The sequence below is a fragment of the Crinia signifera genome, chromosome 12 (genome assembly GCF_055691185.1).
Source record: "Crinia signifera chromosome 12, ASM5569118v1, whole genome shotgun sequence".
NCBI classification, from domain to species: Eukaryota; Metazoa; Chordata; class Amphibia; order Anura; family Myobatrachidae; genus Crinia; species Crinia signifera.
In genome coordinates, this window is record NC_139228.1 from 77,626,670 (window position 1) to 77,649,581 (window position 22,912).

Below are 22,912 nucleotides of genomic sequence, written 5' to 3' on the forward strand. Positions count from 1 at the left end.
CTTAAAATATTGAATGCATCAAACTTTTCTTCTTTAATAAATCAATCATCCCTTTCTAATTTTACACACATGACTGGAAAGGTCACAAGGGTGACACATGGGTGACACAGGACTCATATGTAACTTAATACTCATTGATAAATGAGCTCAATGGTCTTCTGCGGTCAGAATGTAAGCAGGGAACCCATCAGGTTACTAGAAAGCTACAAAGTACACCACTAAGTGAAATGTTCTCACAATACATCTGTAGAACGATTCATGTTAACCCTTTGGGTGAATTTGTCAAAATTGGTGTGAAAATTGCCATTCAAACATAATCATCATAATGGTAAGGGAAAAATGAATAAAACCTTGGGCGCAAAGGGTGAACTGACAAGGTGGGTATTTATTAGTAAAAGAGAAAAAGCATCACAATAAAAACATCAATGAAGAAAAAAAGAGACAAAAAAACTTAGTTTTTCCCTCTCACCCAGTGTAGGTGATGGAGCCACAGATGGTATAGGCAGAGTGTCCAAAAGGATCCACCCTGCAGGCTCCACAGGCTTGACACTGGGTTGGGTCCTTAGGTATGGTAGCAATTCTGGGCCAACGCGTTTCGAGTCTCTAGGACTCTTTATCAAGGTTTTTGATCTTGATAAAGAGTCCTAGAGACTCGAAACGCGTTGGTCCAGTGCTTTTTCTATTTTACTAATAAATACCCACCTTGTCAGTTCACCCTTTGCGCCCAAGGTTTTATTTATTTTTCCCTTACTAGTCTTTCACTTGGATGTCCTGGAAAACACCCAGAATAATTCCAGGGCTGCATAGGGGGTGCTCAGGGAGACCTCAGTTCATCTATCCTCTTTCTATAATCATCATAATTACCTGTAATGTTTACGTTATATAGGAAATATCATCTTTTGGTACTCATATGTTAGTTGGGCGCCCACTAAGCTCTTTGTGGTGGCTCGATTCGCTCGCCACATTATATAATATCAACTCCATGCCGACAGGGATAGTGGGGGTATGAGCTTAGTAACTATAGTGGGCGCCCAACTAACATATAAGTACCCATCTTTATTTACACAACATTTTTTTTTATGAATATAACAAATATGAGCAACACTGAGATTTTTAGCCGATATTTTGCACACCTCTCACAAAGATATTGGCACTCAAAGGGTTAAAGCTAGAAGAAAACCAGTAAAGATGTCGTTTGTACAAACATGAGTAGCTGGGATGGAATTACTTACTGAAAGTGTAGGAAGCGATAAATCCTTTGAACTCAATGCTGTAATCGCTATGGAATGTAATCACTAGTTTGTTCATAGTGGAGGTTATGGTAGGGATAACGGAATCCCCGCAGAATGGACCATATCCATCAAAGCCATCTTTCACCACCAAATAATCAAAGTAGCAGTAGTCGGATTGTTCCAGGTGGAAATCACTTACAGTCAATAATATCTGTAAATGAAATTCTGATCAACATCCCAGATAATAGAAAATAATTATTGGCATCTAGCATAGAACATAAAACAATGACATTACGAAACAGACTTAATGCATAAAATATATATATATATATATATATATTTACAGGCACTGCTAAATGCGTCCAGCCATAGCTGGCGTAGGACATGCAGAGATTTATGGGAGAGGAGGGCGCACTGAACACCACACTTGGCTCAGGGACAGCTGGCTGATGGGACACTCTGCTACAGCTACAGTAAGTAAGCCACGTGACTAGGGTTGCCACCTCACTCTTCATCAATTCCTGGAGATGCCTCCCATAATACTAATGCGCACGCACGCTCCGGAAAAGGGGAGTGGCCTATTCTAAAAGTGGGTGTGGCCTATTCGAAAGAGGGCGTGGTGTTTAATACAGATGAAAGCAAACATTCACATTGTGGCACAGGGAATGAGTACAAATTCACATTGTGACAGAGAGAATAAGCCAAAATCCACATTCTGACACAGGGAATGAGTAAAACAAAATTCACATTCTGACACAGGGTGCCAGATAACACATATGCCCCCACAGTGCCAGATAACACATATGCCCCCACAGTACCATATAACAAATATGCCCCAACAGTGCCAGATAATATACATGCCCCCACAGTGCCAGAAAACACACATGACCCCATAAGATAACACATTTGCCCTCACGATGCCAGATAACACATATGCCCCCATAAGATAACAGATTTGCCCCCACGGTGCCAGATAACACATATGCCCCCACAGTGTCAGATAACACACATGCCCCCACAGGATTCAGTATTGAATCCCGGCGGTCGGGATCCCGGCGTTCAGAATCCCGACGCCGGAATCCCGACAGCCGAAATGCCGATAAGGGGGGATGTGGATCGCCCCCCCTTGCGGGCTCGCTGCGCTCGCCACGCAGCGGGCCCGGTGCCTCGCTACGCTCGGCACACTAATTTATTCTCCCTCCAGGGGTGTCGTGGACACCCCAGGAGGGAGAATGTGTCGGCATTTCGGCGGTCGGGATTCCGGCGTCGGGATTCTGAACGCCGGGATCCCGACCGCCGGGATTTTAACTGCATCCCGCCCCCACAGTGTCAGATAACACACATGCCCCCACAGTGCCAGATAACACAGATGCCCACATAAGATAATACATTTGCCCCCTCAGTGCCAGAAAACACACATGCCCCCACAGTGCCAGAAAACACATATGCCCACATAAGATAACACATTTGCCCCCACGATGCCAGATAACACATATGCCCCCATTAGATAACACATTTGCCCCCACGATGCCAGATAACACATATGCCCCCATAAGATAACACATTTGCCCCCACGGTGCCAGAAAATACACATGCCCCCACAGTGCCAGAAAACACAGACGGCAGGGCAGGGGGTTGGGCACCGCTGGCAGAGAAGGGGGGGCAGCGCTGGCAGGCGGGGGGGGGCAGGTGGCAGGCAGGGGGGGTAGGGCAGGTGACAGGCAGATGGGAGGGCAGGTGGCAGGCCGGGGGGGGGGGGGGCAGCTTGCAGGCCGGGGGGAGGGGGAGCTGGCTGGCCGGGGGTGGGCAGCGCTGGCAGGCCGGGGGGTTGGGCATCGCTGGAAGGCCGGGGGGTTGGGCAGCGCTGGCAGGCCGGGGAGGTGGTCGTCTTACATGACAGCAGGCGACATGTCCACGGTCCACTGTCCACCATCATCTAGCAGCAGCGCGGTGTCCCTCCAGTCGGTCGACCAGCAGCAGAGAGCGGAGGCGGCGCCGGCAAACTTGCAGGGTAATACTCGCGAGATGATGACATCATCATCTCGCGAGGGTGTCTGTCAGGCTGCGGAGCTAGTCCTGGCAGACACTGCCTGTGTTAACGCGATGGGGGACGCGGAGAGCGGCAAAAAGGGCAGGGAGGCTTTTTCAGACAACCGGATTCCGGGAGTCTCCTGGAGGGTTGCCACCGAAATCGGGAGATTCCCGGAAAAACGGGAGAGGTGGCAACCCTACACGTGACTCACAGTCTGAAGCCAGGGTTGCCGACAGGTCGGCCGGGTTCCGGAAAAATAAAGGGGCATGGCTATTGGGAGGGGGTGTGGCCACTGTTTGCAGCCTTACGAGTCAACCAAAATAACCTCCATAATATTAACGTAACTAATGACACTGTATTAAGCAACAGTGTACAATACATCACCTCACTGATATACATAGTACAATACATCACCTCACTGATATACTGTGTACAATACATCACCTCACTGATATACAGTGTACTGTACAATACATCACCTCACTGATATACAGTGTACATTACATCACCTCACTGATATACAGTGTACATTACATCACCTCACTGATATACAGTGTACATTACATCACCTCACTAATATACAGTGTACAATGCATCACCTCACTGATATACAGTGTACTGTACAATACATCACCTCACTGATATACAGTGTACATTACATCACCTCACTGATATACAGTGTACATTAGATCACCTCACTGATATACTGTGTACAATACATCACCTCACTGATATACTGTGTACATTACATCACCTCACTGATATACAGTATACAATACATCACCTCACTGATATACTGTGTACATTACATCACCTCACTGATATACAGTGTACATTACATCACCTCACTAATATACAGTGTACATTACATCACCTCACTGATATACAGTGTACATTACATCACCTCACTGATATACAGTGTACATTACATCACCTCACTGATATACAGTGTACAATACATCACCTCACTGATATACAGTGTACTGTACAATACATCACCTCACTGATATACAGTGTACTGTACAATACATCACCTCACTGATATACAGTGTACATTACATCACCTCACTGATATACAGTGTACATTACATCAACTCACTGATATACAGTGTACATTACATCACCTCACTGATATACAGTGTACATTACATCAACTCACTGATATACAGTGTACATTACATCACCTTACTGATATACAGTGTACAATACATCACCTCACTGATATACAGTGTACTGTACAATACATCACCTCACTGATATACAGTGTACATTACATCACCTCACTGATATACAGTGTACATTACATCAACTCACTGATATACAGTGTACATTACATCACCTCACTGATATACAGTGTACATTACATCACCTCACTGATATACAGTGTACATTACATCAACTCACTGATATACAGTGTACATTACATCACCTCACTGATATACAGTGTACATTACATCACCTCACTGATATACAGTGTACATTACATCACCTCACTGATATACAGTGTACATTACATCACCTCACTGAAATACAGTGTACATTACATCACCTCACTGATATACAGTGTACATTACATCACCTCACTGATATACAGTGTACATTACATCACCTCACTGATATACAGTGTACATTACATCACCTCACTGATATACAGTGTACATTACATCACCTCACTGATATACAGTGTACATTACATCACCTCACTGATATACAGTGTACAATACATCACCTCACTGATATACAGTGTACTGTACAATACATCACCTCACTGATATACAGTGTACATTACATCACCTCACTGATATACAGTGTACATTACATCAACTCACTGATATACAGTGTACATTACATCACCTCACTGATATACAGTGTACATTACATCACCTCACTGATATACAGTGTACATTACATCACCTCACTGATATACAGTGTACATTACATCACCTCACTGAAATACAGTGTACATTACATCACCTCACTGATATACAGTGTACATTACATCACCTCACTGATATACAGTGTACATTACATCACCTCACTGATATACAGTGTACATTACATCACCTCACTGATATACAAATGTGTCCCTGTCCCTCTGAATGTTATTCTCTAACCCAGTGGTTCCCAAACTGTGTGCCGTGGCTCCCTGGGGTGCCTTGGGACACTTGCAGGGGTGCCCTGAGTTGGTGGTCCAGGACCAACTCAAATTATTAATGGTTAATTATTTATGCGCAAAACCAATGCTGGTGGCTGCCAGTCATAAAATGTGTACAAACAGAAGCAAATCATGCCCTTTACCACATAACTGACCCTAAGAATTGCATATAAACCCTATCTAATTAGATTTTTTATGGCCTAGGGGTGCCGTGAAAATATTCTGGTACTCTAGGGTGCCGTGATTCAAAAAAGATTGGGAACCCCTGCTCTAACCACTCATGTTTTGTTTGCCTGTATTTTAACATATAATATTATATTGTGAATACAGGAGATAAAGTTAAATAAGAGTGCCCCAACAAAAAAAGAGAGAGTGCTTTTTCCACTATTAATTCCCTGCCCACTAAGCCCATGTGAAAAGACGGCCCTGACTTGGCAGGATAGTAACCAGGCCTTTAACCATGGAGTTTCTTACTTTATATCCAACAGGAGCTGTGATGTTGTAGGTACAATCCACATTTGGTGGGTACACATCAGGGTATCTTGGAGACGTAATGTTCCGTTGAAAATCATAGAAATCTCCTCCGCATGGTACTTGGGTGGGCGGGGGCACTGAAAATCAAAGATTAAACAGCATTGTAAATACAAAATCCAGCCCAGTAGGTCCAACTATACAATGCTTTAATGCAGAGGATCTCAAACTCAGTCCTCAAGACCCCACACAGTTCACGACTTCCAAGTCACCCGGCAGGTGCACAGGTGCATTCATTACTCATTGACAAATTTAAAAAGATCCACAGGAGGAGCTAATTATTTCACTTGAGACCTGTAAAACGTGCACTGTGTGGTTTGAGAACCTGTGCTCTAATATATGATGATTGAATTGTATCGCCTCTATAACATGCTATTACATTTCCAGATACAGTGTGAAGTTCACAATTACAAAAAAGCTGTTTATTTTCTCTGATACGTTGGTTGTGGTGGTCAGGAAATTGGGAGTCCCCCCTACCTGCTGCTTCTCTGCTCTCTCTGTGCAGCATGTATTCACTGTGACAGAGGGGCTGGGGTTATGGCCAGCAGCTCACACAATGCTGGCCATGCCCCCATAGTGATGAAAAATGGGGCCATGGCTTGCGATCCCCCATATTACAATGTTCGGAGGTATGGTGAACGACACATTGTGAATATTGGAACCTGGTCCTCTATGCAGCCCCCAGGTCTGTACAGTGCTGCTAATATTTGCAGCTGCTCGGTGGAGGTGCCACTGGGCTGACTATCAGCAGTGATTGTCAGGATGAGAGAATCAGGAAACAGAGCCGCAACTGCAGAAACAATCTCCTCCTACAGCTGCGCAGTGTGCGTCCTGACAGGTCACGTCAGCTGTGACTATGGATGTTTTTATGGTTGACACACAAGGCTGCGAATTTCGCATTTTTGCTAGTCCACCAGACGCCCCCAACATCCCCCACCCCCTCACACGCCATGATCCCCCGCATCGCTGAGCACGGATATTTAGCACAAGCTGCCTCTTGGCAGTTGGGATTCTGATGGTGGTAGTTGGGATGCCAGCTTCGGTACTGTGAACTCCGACAACCCAACCGCCTAGATGCGGAAAGTATTCCCTATAGATCAGGTATAAAATGCACATAGGTGGAATCAAGGTCATTCACTTATTATAGATACAACAAGTCAACGTAATCCAATCAGTAAAGCTACAGATGTGTCCTCATACACCTAGCCTCAATGCGTCGTGTGCTACAAGCTGCACTGCATCGCAAGTCCTATCTTATTCATACTGCTTGTCATTGCCTGTGTGAGGCGGATGGCTGTCATCACATGAAGTCAGGGCCCGCCCCACATTCAGCCATCTCCATCGGAAATAAAAGTCTAGAATTACTTTTATTTGCGAGACCGGGAATAAAAAAATAATTCATTGGTCAGCGGCCATCAAATCATTTTTCACTCGTGCGGCTACATGGGCCAGACTGTTGCATGCACCAGACTGCTACATGCGCCAGACTGTTGCATGTGCCAGACTGCTACATGCGCCAGACTGTTGCATTTGATTTGTTGTGTAACAAATGCTGGGCCTAAGCTGAGTCAGGGACCCGGTGCGCCAGGAAGGGCTATCTGCAGCCATATTGTATGACACATCTGTATATTTAGACTTGTAGAATTCGGTAATGAATAGATGATTACTTACTGAAGATGTAAGAAGCCTGGAAACCTTTCATCTGAAATCCCGGATTACTATGGAATTGTATCATTAAAAAATTACCATTAGAAATGATTGGAATGGTATCATAATTGCCACAAAATGGGCCGTAATTATAGGATTCGTCTTGGACCACCACATAGTCAAATATGCAGAATGGGGAAATCTCCAGGTAAAAATCAGTTATAGTCAGTGAAATCTGTAAAATATTTATCAAATGAATCGAATTATGATTTATTAAATGGATATACCAGAAAACAGATGCACAAAACTATAACAATATATATTTAGAATATCCAACAAACATTACTTTAAAGTAAAAATATTTACTAATAACTATAAAATTATTGCATATTCCCTTGAATGTCTTAACCCCACTTTTTGTTGGGATTTACAGATGTTCATGGAGTATATATACGGATTTGGGCGGCGGACCAAAGCATACTCGACATATACTACCCAAAAAAGTGGGGGAGAAAGTATGTGCTTCTTATGGAGCGAATACTGCCGAAATGCGTTGGCTAGCTCACTCAGCCACAACCATCCCCATCTCCCCAAGTCTCCTCCGTCCGGGAGTCGAGCTCACAGGCGTCGGACAGCGCAGGCAGTTTCCGGGAGACGATCTCTCACTAGAGCGACCTCGAAGCTGCATGACGCCAGGGGGGCTGCAGCTCCGCGATCCTCCTGCCGGCTGGACTGCCCGCCTCCGGCTACGATCACCAGCAGCAATGCCGTGGGACCGATCTCTCTTCGGGGGTTGCTTTATCATAGATCCCACCATCGCCATCTGAGGTATAAGGTACTTTGCCCCCACGACTGAGGCGATCCTGGGACGCCAGATCCTTAGCATGGTAACCGCATATAAGACTGATGCCTGGTACACACCAGGATAACTAGGGCCCGATCTCCTCAATCTAGATCCAATTCCGACCAATTGGATGTAGATTGTGTTGTGATTGGGCCCTTTTCTGTCCTGGTGTGGACCGATACCGATCCGATGCGCGGTCCAGCGGGTCGGTCGGTCGTTATTCAGATCCTACCTGCTGCAGGTAGGATCTGAATAACAACCATACTGCCGGGTGCGGGTCGCCATTGGATCGGACCCGCTCACGGTGCATATCGTGAGCGGGTCGTGCCCCCCCGCATCAGTGGTCTGAAGAAACACTGACGACCCACTCACAATGTGCATCGTGAGCGGGTCGTCGTGGGGTGTACCCTACATGAGTTTGCATCTTCCCACTTTAGCTGCATATTCCCACAGCATTGCCATCCCTTCTCACTCTTAGTTGTTCACCTGTACAGCACTTTTTATCAATAAAACTGTAAAGACTGCCACTGGTCTAGTGTGCTTAGTTCCAGCTATACACACACACTTAGCAGCTCAGTATCACCTTGCCATACTTGGGGTCACCTACTGTGAGACCCTGGCTTTATGTGATCTTAGTCCTCTTTTGGTGAGGATTCATAAATTCCAAGAGGAGGTCAGGGGTAAACTGTGAGAATGGAAGTTACAGTTAGGGTCCTGGAAAGGAGATTATGGGGAGTTAGGCTGCAAGAAGGGATGTTATGGTTAAGCAAAGGGTTAGACTGTGGGAGGGGAGGTTATGTCTAAGGTTAGGGTTAGGCTGTGTGAGGGAAGGTTACAGTTAGGCTGTGAGATGAGAAGTTATGGGAAAGGTTAGGGTTAGACTGTGGGACCTGGGGTTATGGGAAATGTTAGGGTTAGGCTGAGTTACAGGGAAGGTTACATGGAAGGTTACAGTTAGGCAGCGGGAAGGGAAGTTATGGGTAAGGATAGGATTAGGCTATAATTAAAGGAGGTTATAGGGAAGGTTAGGGTTAGGCTGAGAGAATTAAGCTTATGGGTAAGCTAAGGGTTAGACCGTGGGATGGGAGGCTATGGCTAGGGTTAGGGCGGGGAGTTTATGGGTAAGGTTATGGTAAGGCTAGGGGAGTTGAGGTTATGAGTGCGGAGAGGGTTAGGCTGAAGAGCGGAGGTTATAGTGAAGGTTACGATTAGGTTTCAAAGGGATGTTATGGAAAAGGTTAGGGTTAGGCTGTGGCAGAAGAGGTTATTGAGAATGATAGGGTTAGGCTGTGTGAGGATAGGTTAAAAGGAGGGGTAGAGTTAGGCTGCAGGAAGAGAGGTTATGGGGAAGGTTATGGTTAGGCTGAGGGAGAGGTGGCTATGGGTAAGTTTATGGTTAGACTGCAGAAGTAGAGGTAACGTGGAAGGTTAGGGTTAGGCTGCAGAGGGGAGGTTATGGGGAAAGTTAGGGTTAGGCTGCGGAGGGGAGGTTAGGGGGAAAGTTAGCGTTAGGCTGCAAGAAGGGAGGTTATGGGTAACGTTAGGGTTAGGCTGTGATTGGGAGGTTATGGTTATTTTAAGCTGTTTGGTAAAAGATTTCAGGGAACGTTAGGGTTAGGCTGCAAAAACAGATGTTATGGGAAATGTTAAGGTTAGGCTTCAAGAAGGGAGGTTATGGGGAAGGTTAGGGTTAGTTTATGGAAGAAGTAGTTCGATTGAGAGAAGGGAGGTTATGGGGAAGGTTAGGGTTAGACTGTTCGAGAGGAGGTAATGGGTAAGGTTAGGGTTAGGTTATGGAAGAAGTAGTTAGATTGAGAGAAGGGAGGTTATGGGGAAAGTTAGAGTTAGACTACATGAGTGAAGGTTACAGGGTAGATTAGAGTTAAGCTGTGAGAAGGGAGGTTATGGGAAAGTTTAGGGTTAGACTGTTGGAGGGGAAGTTATTAATAAGTTTAGAGTTAGGCTGTGGGAGGGAAGGTTATGGGTAAGGCTATGGTTAGGCTGTCAAAACAGAGGCTATAGGGAAGGTTAGGGTTAGGCTGCAGGAGTAGAGGTTATGGTGAAGGTTTGAAATAGGCTGTGTGAGGGGAGGTTATGGGTAAGATTAGGGTTAGGCTGTGGGAGCAAAGGTTATGGGGAAGTTTAGTTAGGCTGCAAAAGCAGAGGCTATGGGGAAGGTTAGGGTTATGCTGGGAATGGGAGGTTGTGGAATAGGTAAAGGTTAAGGTACAAGAGAGTAGGTTCTATGGAAGGTTAGGGTTAAGCTCTGGGAGGGGCGATTATGGAGAAGGTTAAAAGGTTATAAATGTTATTTAACTTTGTCATTCATTTTCTGTAATGTAATGTTTACATTCTGTTCACTACTTTGATATTTTTAAAATGATAGAAATGGGAGAAAGTAAAGGTGGGAATCAGTAGCCTCAATGACATCATTGTTGCTTCTTGCCCTACTGCTCAGTCCACCCTTTTGCAGCATCTCACTCCAATTGTACAGTAGGTGCAGTGACTTTCATGTGGCTGAATTGGGAAGCCCTCAGGTCTCCTACTAATGGATTCTATACACAGATAGGAAAATGTTTGTACTGCAGTATATAGTACAGTGCAGTAGATTTAAGTCTGACAACTATTGTTAAAATGCAAAACTATATTGTTGCTTTACAGTATTATTCAGTATAATTAAGGCTACATACATAAACCACTACACTGAATTACTTTTTACAGGACTTTTCTTACCTGATATCCCACAGGAGCAGTGATGTTGAATATACAATCAAGGTTTGGATAGTAAGCAACAGGGTATCCAGGAGATGTAAAGTTCCCTTGAAAGGCAAAGAAATTTCCTCCACATCGTACTGAGGGGATTTAAGGTGGGTGTTGGTTTAAAGCAGAGGTTAAACATCATTAATTTATATTTACTATAGGTCTTAACTGTATAAAGCTCAAAATCAGTGGTTCTCAACTTCAACCATTATGTTTTCTGAAAAAGTTATGTTTTGAGGTTTCTTTCAGGTCAGTGCTGGAAGCTGGTAAGAACTGGGGGTGGATTCATCGTACCCATCGCTGCCCACCATCACCAGGTATTTAGGGTTCAGAGGGCCGAGCGGGCTGCTGCTGCTGTAATGGAGGCTAGCGGTGTTCTAGGAGGCATCGCTGGCTCCGTTGTGTATTTACATGGAACATGTGGGTGGGACTGTCACTCTCCAGGCTCCATGCTGTCACAGGTCTGACATTCTTAAATAGCCAAATTAAATAACACCCTTTGTGAACCTCGTGTGCAGGATGACATCATCAGTCAGGGACCCTCCCGTTGCCGGAGATTCATCAATTAATTAAACAATTAGTGACAAATATACAAGACAGTGAAAGTTACATATAATACATATTTACAAATGAGCCTTACATGTATGAGAGGTAAGGGATGTTTAGACCTGGATACATTTTAGTAGCATACTGTGCTTATATCAATCGTCCAATAAGCATTTGAGTATCAAGTCTGATAACATTCAATTACATAGTTACTGTATAATTACCAGGTATAAAATATAACCATAACAGATTGGAACAGCTGGGCAAAAATCGTAAAGTCTGTTAGTTTGTCACTAAGGTGTAAAAAAAGACCTTTATAGAAAACATGTGTATGACAGATATTCATTTAAGCCCGTGGGGGCTAATGTATTAAGTTAGTAATGTATTTAATGCCCATGATCCTTCATCCTGACCAAACTGGGTTCATCACGGGAGACATTCGGTTCTGAATGTGGGAAAGGTCATCTCAACTATATAACACCTACTGGCCCATATCCTCCGGGAGTTATTATGTCCCTAGATGCAGAAAAGGCCTTTGACCTCGTCCTATGGCCTCACCTTTACAATACTACTTTGCTATAGCCATCGAGCCCCTCGCCATCTTATTACGCCAATCTACAGAATTCCACGGGATACAAATCTCCTGTTATGAACTAAAATTATCGCTTTTTGCAGATGATATGCTGCTTTTTGTTACCGACCCCCTAACATCGATTCCCAATATCATCTCAATAAATTCGGTAGGGAATATGGCTCTAAAGTCAACCTTGAAAAGTCTAAACTTAATACCTGGGGGTCAATATAACAAATACAACTGAAAACATCAACAAAGCCAACTTTTCACCCACTATTAATAAACTGAGGCATAACTCACTCCATCTTAAAAAAATGAATGTGTGGGCAGAGTTAAGGGCAACCTTCTACTGTAATACAGCCATGGCATTGCCTACCACCCCAATACATGTACATCCATGTCAACGCCTACCACCCCAATACATGTACAGCCATGGCAACGCCTACCACCCCAATACATATACAGCCACGGCAACGCCTAGAACCCCAATACATGTACAGCAACGGAAACGCCTACCACCCCAATACATGTACAGCCATGGCAACGCCTACCACCCCAATACATGTACAGCCAAGGCAACGCCTACCACCCTAATACATGTACAGCCACGGCAACGCCTACCACCCCAATACATGTACAGCCACGGCAACGCCTACCACCCCAATACATGTACAGCCATGGCAACGCCTACCACCCCAATACATGTACAGCCACGGCAACGCCTACCACCCCAATACATGTACAGCCACGGCAATGCCTACCACCCCAATACATGTACAGCCACGGCAACGCCTACCACCCCAATACATGTACAGCCACGACAACGCCTACCACCCCAATACATGTACAGCCACGGCAGCGCCTACCACCCCAATACATGTACAGCCACGGCAACGCCTACCACCCAAATACATGTACAGCCACGGCAATGCCTACCACCCCAATACATGTACAGCCACGACAATGCCTACCACCCCAATACATGTACAGCCACGACAATGAATACCACCCCAATACATGTACAGCCATGGCAACGCCTACCACCCCAATACATGTACAGCCATGGCAACGCCTACCACCCCAATATATGTACAGCCATGGAGCTGAATAAAATGGACAAATATACTGTAGTACGAAGTGAGCTGCCCCCTACTTTATCAGGTTCTATGGTATTTGTACCCTTGGCTCCCACTAAATTCAATATTCTACATAAAGTCTAGAGGAGCAAACTAGTTTTCATCATTGGAAAACCATAAAATATAACGGATTCTACAACAGAGTACAATACCTGAGCCGTAAGTAGCACTGAATCCTCCTCCGGTAACGCTGCTGTCACTGACAAACTCCACCAGCATCTGACTAGTGGAAGCAACTATAAAAGGAACAGGACTCGTCCCACAAGTTTTGTCCAGTAACACAGGATAAGTCTTAGTGGGACCGTCAAAGATCCTGATGTAGTCAGAAGAGCAAGCAGGTGAGGACTGGACATCAAAGGCATTAAACTTCAGGGTTGCCTAAATATAAAACAATTATATCAGTCAGTCAACAATGCAGTGGCATAAGTTTGTCCCAGGTGCCCAGAGGCAAGATGAATGTTGGTGCCACCTCCTCCCCACACACACACACACTTTATTATATATAATGCAATCCCCACAGCAGGGGTACACAGCCCCCCATCCCCACAGAAGGGGTACACAGCCCCACAGCAGGGATTCACAGCCCCCCCATCCCCACAGCAGGGGTACACAGCCTCCCATCCCCGCAGCAGGGGTACACCGACACACAGCGGTGGTACACAGCCCCCAATCCCCACAGCAGGGGTACACAGCCCCCCATTCCCACAGCAGGGGTTCAAAACCTCCCATCGCCACAGCAGGGGTACACAGCCCCCCATCCCCACAGCAGGGGTACACAGCCCCCCATCCAGTGCCAGATTAAGCCTTCGGGGGGGCCCGGGGCACTTTAGACAGGGGAGGCCCCCTTGCACTTGTCATTACTGGCCGCAAACTGCATGGGGGGATATTACACTGTCAAAACACAGAGTAAAGGCAGTATAAACTTGGTCAATGGGTAACTTCAGGGGATATATACATACACACACACACACACACACACACACATACATACATACATACATACATACCACATGAGAAGCCTTTGTTTGTCCCTCTGCACCTTACTCTGTAGGAGACCTAACAGTCCCAGTGCTGCCTCTGATTAAAAACCCTCCCATGACTAGGCTGCTGCTGCTGTTATCCATGGGCCTGAGAAGCATGTAATGAGCTCCACCAATCAGAGCTCAGCACAAACGTCTCAGCCTCTGCCCTCTGGTGCAAAGTGTCATGGGACTTAGTCAACTCCCAGTAATGCACTGCACACTTGGCTCCCGATGCTCAGCACCATTAATCATTGTCACATTGGCAGATAGATGAAGCTGCAGCACTACCCCACTCTCATGCACAAAACCTTTAGCTAAAAAAAAAGAAAAATCCCCACAGCAGGGGTACACAGACCCACAGCGGTGGTACACAGCCCCCCATCCCCGCAGCAGGGGTACACAGCCCCAATGCGGTGGTACACAGCCCCCCATCCCCACAGCAGGGGTACACAGCCCCCCATCCCCACAGCAGGGGTACACAGCCCCCCATCCCCACAGCAGGGGTACACAGCCCCCCATCCCCACAGCAGGGGTACACAGCCCCCCATTCCCACAGCAGGGGTACACTCCTGCTGTAGGCATGAGATGGTCACTGATAAAATTAGACTCTCTGCCGGGGAAAGCCGCTAGTCAGAGGAGCTAGTTCCAGCGACAGTCACCCCGTACATATGGGGATATGCTCACTCATATAGCGGGGCTTATGATGGATCTGCTGCACTACCCTCTCCCTCGCCAAGCAATCATTTTTCCAATCATTCATCTCTTCTCTGTCCTCCAGTCTCTGCCTCCTAATTGATACATTCTACACTCTCCGTTATGCCCCCTCCTACCATCCTCCTTCATTGCCATTGAATTTGCCTCCTTCTGCACCCCTGAAAAATTGAGGCAATCTGCTATGTTTCTACTTCTGCCTCCCATTGGCAGCTCAGCCGCCTCCCACATCCTTTCCCTCCTTCTTTCCTTGTGCTCCTCCCACCCAAACACAGACAATGAAGTCAGCTCATGAGGGCAGAGGTCAGTTCTTCCTGTAAAAGGAAGTTAGAAATATAAGCTCTCTAACCTAGCTTCAGTGTTATCAGTACTTCTCCAGTTGTATTACTAAAAAGTATTTACATTCCTTATTTCCAGTCTCCATTTCCTGTCAGTAATTCAGGGCCTGTATTTGGAACCCCAGGCCATACCTCCCAACTGTCACGATTACAGCGGGACAGTCCAGATTTTCGGGTCCTGTCCCGCTGTCCCACCCGCGGCAGGCATTGTCCCGCTGCGGGGGGTGGCAGTTGGGAGACCCCCAATCTAGTAGAATAGACGCTGTGCGCATGCGCACAGCGTCTATTCTCGTATGAAAATGAGGTCGCGGCTAATTAGCATAAGCCGCAACCTCATTTGCATATGCCCCGCCCCCTTAGTGTCCCTATTTCTACAGGTCAGAAGTTGGGAGGTATGCCCCAGGCTGAGGGCTGCGACCTAAACATCCAAACCCTCCCTGGTAACTGCTGGCTTGTTAAAGTCCACGCCTCAATTCTGGGTATTAGTCAATTCCAAGGTACAGATTGGCATCTTGAACATTCCAGTGGTTTGTGAGCTTCAACTTCACAGTACAGCTACAATTCAAAATCCAATTCAGGAAATTGGAAATGAATTGTTATATCATTCAGTTATATTTCATACCTGAATGTGCTGGTCCCCCCCCAAAAATCTAAAATCTATTTCTGCTTGTTACCTGTTCCACTCATTCATTACTGACCTGTCCAGATGGGGTTCTGATCAACCAAACACAGCTGGAATTATTGGGATAGGCGGAGGGATAGTTGTCTGAGTTCATTATTCCACTCTTTTTATTAAGCAGATTAGCACAAACGTCATCTATGAAGAGAGATATAAAAAAGCAAAATCAATGTTGTTATAGTAAAACATATTTAGTAATTTTATCATTAGGATGCACTATATATATATATATATATATATATATATACAACATACAGATGTAGTGCCCGTCATTCAGGCAGGGGCTGGCGAAGCGCTAGCCCCTGCCAGCCGCCAACTCTCACCAGGGGGCGCAAACAAATGAGAAGCTTGCGTGCCTTGTGGCAACAGAGCTCCCCCCGGGTCCCCACCGCCCCGTTCAGACACTTTTCCCCACCTCCCAGCACCCTTCCTAACCCTGCCCATCTCCCTGAAGCGGAGACGGGCAGGGTCCCGGCACCCAGCCGCCGCGAGACTGGGATGCGCGTGCGTCCCAGTTTAATGGCATCCCTGTCCGCCGGCGCTCGCCAGAGGGGGCATCCTGGCAGGCGCGTGGCAAGGATAAAGGACGCTCCATCTGTATATGTATAGGACATAATGGTCTAAACCAAAAATGCAGTAAAAACCCTGTAATCTGGGTTTTTACCACATTTTTATAATAAGCAGTAAAGCCACTCTGGCGGGGCAGCACTGCGATACCAGCTTTTGCTGAAGATACCCTATAAAAGCCTAAGGGCTTCTCTCCACAGCGCTGTGTAAGGGATCCATCACAGATCCCTCCCAGCATGCCTCATGGCTGGCGCCGTCACTCTGCACTCCCGAGTGTCGGTGCTGCATCGGGAAGGACCACACTTATCACTAGAGCTGTCCTTTGCATTACTAATCACATATGTTAGTGCAGATGCGATTAGTATGGAAGCGGTAGCCGGTGAAGAGACATGGCGGGTGTTAGAACATCCCACCCATAATGCCCTATTTTCATCTAGTGTGTATATATATATATATATATATATATATATATATATATATATTTATATATATGGAAGAAAGGGTTTTTGACTCTGAGTTGCGCTGGGTTGTGTGTGCAGCACCACCAAAATTCCTCCTGTTAGTGAGGAACGGTGTAGTAATCAGGAAGGTGGGGGGTGATTGGGGTGCGCTACCTAGTAAAGAATCTGTACCTCCCAATACAACATTTCAATTTCAAAACAAAATACACATTTCTGAAATAGTGTTTTTGTATTTGAGGATGTTCCCAATGAATAAGCTCAGTCCATTTCTGGGTAAATAGTTCTTTTATTGGTGAAGAAACCCGACGCGTTTCGTCTCTAAGACTTCATCAGGGGTAAGAACCATTGGGTGAATGGATTTGGTGTAGCTAGTCCTATTGGAAGTTTCTGCTGATCACAGCTGATGCAATAAAATAAATATCACCAAGTACTTCTCAATGGGGCTCAATTAAATGGAAATTTCTGAGTTGAAAGTTTAGTGTGGGTTCTTGCTAGGAACAATATCAGGACGTTCTCTCTGTGGTAACCTCCTCGCTCTGCATTCAGATATATATATATATATACAGTACAGGTTGAGTATCCCGTATCCAAAATGCCCGGGACCAGGAGAATTTTGGATAACGGATTATTCCATATTTTGGAATATTTTAATATTTCAATCATGTATTTTGAAGTATCTTGCATTTATGCTGTATAAACACATAATATACACACAAATATATTTTATTACCACATAAAATACACACAAATATAATTTATTTGTTCAAAAAACAAGGTTTCAAAACATGAAACAAAATTTGTGTACTATCTCAGATATTGAATTTAAATGCCAAGCAATCATTTTCTTGTACATATATAGTGGCAGTTACATATCATGTCACCAGTAGTGCTGTTACAAATGTCCCCAGTGAGTTTTTTAGCAAAAAAATATAAAAAAAATTTTTAGTTTCTGGAATGTACGGTTTTCGGAATAATTCGGATAACGGATATTCGGATACGGGATACTCAACCTGTATATCTTTCGGTACTTACTGCACTGATAAAGCTGGTTAATTTTTGCAACATCCAAGACACTCAGTCCAATCATTAGGCCAATGGGCACAGTTGGGTCAGGCTTGGGTACAATGGTGGGTTGGTTTGAAGTGTTAGAGAATGCATACCTGTCACAAAGACATGACAATATTGTAATCCAGAATTACACATCAAATGTAACCTGTGGCGTAAGTTTGTCCCAGTTGCCCGGAGGCAAGATAAATATTGGTGTCCCCCCCCCCCCCCTCCCACGCAGCACCTTTTTTAAACATATGTATGCATGTGTGCATGTATGGATGGATTTTATGTTTAAAATAGTGTGACTATGGTCCTGCTAAGAGGGGGAGTCAGCCACAGAAATGATATTGATGACTTTTAATTCTGATTTCAACTTACTGTGGAGGTGAGGTGCCCCCTTGGGAGCAGGAGCCCGGAGGCAGATGACTCCATTGCCTCCCAGAGTTACTCCTCTGGTTGTTAATATAATATAATATAACGCTGTGCGCAGTAACTTACATGTCATAGTGCATCACTGAGCCATAGTCATAGGGTAAACCTTGGTCATTACTGCTTTGTTTGACAAAATTTGCCACGTAAGCTGCAATAAAAATTCTCCAATTACTATCAATGGAATTTGAAAGGAAACACCCCAACACGTTCACGATTAAAACATGTATTTAAACAATAGGAATAGGTGTAGTACCTGGTGAGAGATACTGGTAATTGATGGTGACATTGTTATCTCTGTCACTCCTTGTATGTTCATGGTAAAATCCCAGGGCATGATCTAGCTCATGTTGTATGGTCCCTCTGGACATACAGCCAGTGGTATCTAATCCAACCATCTGAGCTCCCCCTATTCGTCCAACAAATGACGTACAGCTGGAAGCAGTGAAATAGTTTTGAGAGTTAAATGACACCAACATTCTTATACAGACACAGAAGGCTCGAAAAAGTAGAATACAGTAGTTTGAAAAATATCTATATTATTGTATGTGTGTTTGATTGTGATTTATTTACACTTCATAATAAAGATAAAGTAATAAAATGTAGTTTGTTTTGTGCGACAATTATTAGGATCCTGGGGTTAGATTTACTAAAGGTTGAGTTTGGTGGAGTTACCGACCTTCCAAACCTCCAGGTTTATTTAAAATGTCAGTGCTGATCACAAGCGAAAAACGTCATCGAATTGACGAGTGTACAGGTATTTGTATTTTTTTATATACAAAGAACAGTCACTGTGAGCGATGCTGGGTTTTTAGCAGATGTTTTAAGGATCAATCACAGCAACGTTGACACTCATAGGGCAGTATTCAATGTGAATACTGGCGACGTGCAGCGAATCCTGTTTAGGATTCGCTGCACATTCGCCACTGCTCACTGCGTTCCGGAGCCTCGCCGGCTCCGGTATTCAGCGAGTCAGGGGCTCGCTGCCACTGACTGGCGAATTTGAGCTCCTGCGGCGGACGCTGCAGGGAGCCTGAGGACGGTGGCAGGCAGGGAGATGGAAGTCTCCCTGCCTGCCCCAGAACGTTTGTGGGGGGGAGGTGGGCTCACCGGGTGCCAGGCAGCACAGGCTGCCCCCCGGGGGTGCCAGCAGGGGACCGGGTATATTCTCTACACCCGATCATGCATATGTAATGATCGGGTGAAGTGAATATATGAATATCTAATGAGCGGCTCGGCTCCGGCCCCCTGCTGGCTGGTCTGTGTAAAAAAAAAAAAAAAATGTTTTAAATTACAGCACATGAATAAAAATAGCATGCCCCTCCTCAGAATAAAATTCCAGATTTTTTTACACCAATTGTAAAAAACAAAACACTTTATTTTAAAAGTTCACCTTCCACTTAACCATAAAAAGATAGCGATTGCTACTCGGTGAATCATGGCGAAAAAAACCTTAAAATGTATTCGCCATCTGGTCATTGAATAGGGTGATTCACCGTTTTAGTAAGAAATTCGCCTTACAGCACAAAATCGCCATAAAAACCTGGCGAATCAGCCTCATTGAATACCGCCCAAAGGGTTAATCCATGATTTGATTGATGTTTTTAAATCTGCTGTTGATGAGCATCAAATTTTAATGGTGAAAGCATCGAAAAATCCACCACAAAATGGCTGCCTCAATGAAGGTGATGACTCATAAAAACATAAAGACTGCTATCATTGTGTATTAACGGGGGATGAAAATAACATTAATAATACTTTTATTCGGACTATATTTTAAAACATGGAAGAAAATGTATATTTTTTGATTGAGAGAAAATGATGTACACATTTTATGAAATGAATTAATACTAAGTATATACATTTTTAAGGTATCATCATAATCAATGTTGCTCCTGTCATATATCCTGTATAATAAAAGGTTACCACTGCTCCTCACCTCTATGGGTGGAATTTAAGTGTTCAGCATGCTGGCAGAGCAAGCATTGCTCTGTATATGGAAAAACAGTCCTTACAGATGTAGCCCCTCTCAGCCATACTGCCAGGTCGCCATGGCGATGTTTCTGGCGGATGGCAGGGATGTGCGGGAGTCTCACTCGCTCATGCGTCCCACTCAGCTGGGCGGCAGGGAGGGAGGACAGGGAGCGGGGAGACGGGCTGCAGGGCTTCTGGGAGAATGGAGTGCACACTCGTCTTGTGTGCGCGCCTCCTCCTGACAGATGGCTATAGCATCACCAGGAGCCACTTCAATGAGAGTAACTCCATCTGTATGTCCATATTTTGGCAGTGTAATACTTAGTCCTCCAGTAAAGTCCTTTAAAATACACTCTTAGCGGGGAAATGTACTAAACTGGGAGATCTATTTCAGATGGGATGTTGCTATTAACAACGAATCAGATACTATCTATTATCTTCTAGAAGGCGCTGAATAGATGAGAAGATAATGATCGGTTACCCATAGCAACATCACATGTGAAATAGATCTCTGATCTTAATAAATGTCCCCCTTGGTGTCTCAGGTAACAGCTGTATGTTCTCCTGTGTGATTGTTGTCGCAGTATCACAGACACATGATCATCGGCTATAAAAAGGGTGACCATTGAGACGAGGGTGGACCACACAGAAATCCGAGTCAATGGAGGAAGTTCTATAGGAGCCAGGGAGGGGGATTATAAAGACCTTGTGATATAATTAACGTCATTATTCACTTATTATTGTGGTTCTATAGGAGCCAGGGAGGGGGATTATAAAGACCTTGTGATATAAATAACGTCATTATTCACTTATTATTGTTCGGCACTAGAGAGCGCTTTTTCTCATCATTTTCTTACAAATAGATAGATAATATTATCCCTTTAAAATGATGAATAATAATTAGTACAGTAGCTGTTGTGAAACAACTACAAGTCCCAGCATGCCTTGCCACAGTTTTGTTGTTAGAAAATGCGAAAACTGTAGCAAGGCATGCTGGGATGTGTAGTTTCACAACTGCTGGAGAGCCGCAGGTCGGCCAGTCCTGCTGTACATGAGAGCTACATCATTGCCTGGTATGGTCTGAGCAGGGCAGCCGAGAGGAATGCCGGGCCCCGGTAATTAGAAATGTGAAAAAAAAAACTTGTGTCGCCATTGTCTTGTGTCGACCATTTCTAGGTCGACAGTCTTCTTGTGTTGATGTTTTACAATGTTGACCTTTAAATGAAAAGCCTGATTGTGCCCGTATCCCAGCAGTCAGTACCTTTATTATACCATCGCCCATTCTCTTGGGCAGCAGTATGGGTACCGGGTATTTTGGTAATGTTTAAGACCCCAACTTTATAATGTGTGTGTGTGTGTGTGTGGGGGGGGGGGGGTGAAGGTGGTTTAGACAAAATTCAGGTGTTAAAGAGAATGTTAAAGTACCAGCCTTTACATTGTATACTGTGTCTGCCCCGGATTGGTTTTCATCACTGGCTAAACATTCTTCTGGGACATGGAAATGACTTACCCATATGAAGAGACAATATTGAGGTAATCCTTCTCTGCTGTCCGAGGTATAAATCGTATACATGTGAGGGTCTCAAATTCTTGCATAGCATTAGTGAACAGATTGACATTCATAGTACCTGTAAGAATGCAGATTTCATTCACATTATTGTAAGGAAAATGTCCTCGATGAAAATACTGTAGTGTGTGGAAGATGGAACTCACTGTAAGCTGAGGATAAGGTGTACGGCACAGGGACCGTCCCATCTGCAGACTTAGGCCATGGGCAGCTTGTACAGTTGGTAGCGCTGCGTCTGATTTGTATTAATTGGTCACCGTGCACTACTGCTACCGTTAAACCTACAATAATCAGAGAGAGAGAGATGAAACAATCGTGTCCACGGTGAGTAGGCTTGTCATAATGGGGTGATTCAGGATCAATCGCAGTGATCCGTCTTCGTTACACAGCCCCTCGCATGTAACCAAGGGGAATCAGTGGCGCAGGGGGGGGGGGGGGGAGTCGTGCAGGCAGCATCTCTAGCAAACCAGAATCAGACCCAATATCCCATAATTGTGTGCTTGCAAGCAGGGCCCTCCTACAGTCGCCATTGTTTGTAACTACCCCGTTTGTTTTGTCACCGGTTTCAATTTTAAAGCACAACATCATTTGCTGCACTATGGCCCTTACTCTGGTTGATTCGCAGCTTTGCAAGTCCACCGCCCACCTGCGCCACCC

The 22,912-nt window shown here is 45.0% G+C and overlaps 2 protein-coding genes across 2 annotated transcripts; both read right to left on the reverse strand.

Annotated features, from left to right (window-relative positions):
• Positions 1-1,224: 1,224 nt before the first annotated feature.
• Positions 1,225-11,291, reverse strand: LOC146049553 (embryonic protein UVS.2-like). The gene is made up of 4 exons (XM_083166080.1): positions 11,175-11,291; positions 7,622-7,832; positions 5,894-6,030; positions 1,225-1,443 (listed from the first exon to the last, which is right to left on the reverse strand). Exons 2-4 carry the CDS (start codon positions 7,683-7,685, stop codon positions 1,225-1,227), a joined length of 420 nt encoding a protein of 139 aa, XP_083022206.1. The 5' UTR covers positions 7,686-7,832; positions 11,175-11,291.
• A 1,102-nt stretch (positions 11,292-12,393) lies between these two features.
• Positions 12,394-22,311, reverse strand: LOC146049555 (embryonic protein UVS.2-like). The gene is made up of 7 exons (XM_083166081.1): positions 22,199-22,311; positions 18,971-19,149; positions 18,784-18,865; positions 18,268-18,395; positions 16,227-16,345; positions 13,610-13,835; positions 12,394-12,536 (listed from the first exon to the last, which is right to left on the reverse strand). The coding sequence occupies exons 1-7, from the start codon at positions 22,309-22,311 to the stop codon at positions 12,394-12,396; spliced, it is 990 nt and encodes a 329-aa protein (XP_083022207.1).
• Between the last annotated feature and the right edge of the window lie 601 nt (positions 22,312-22,912).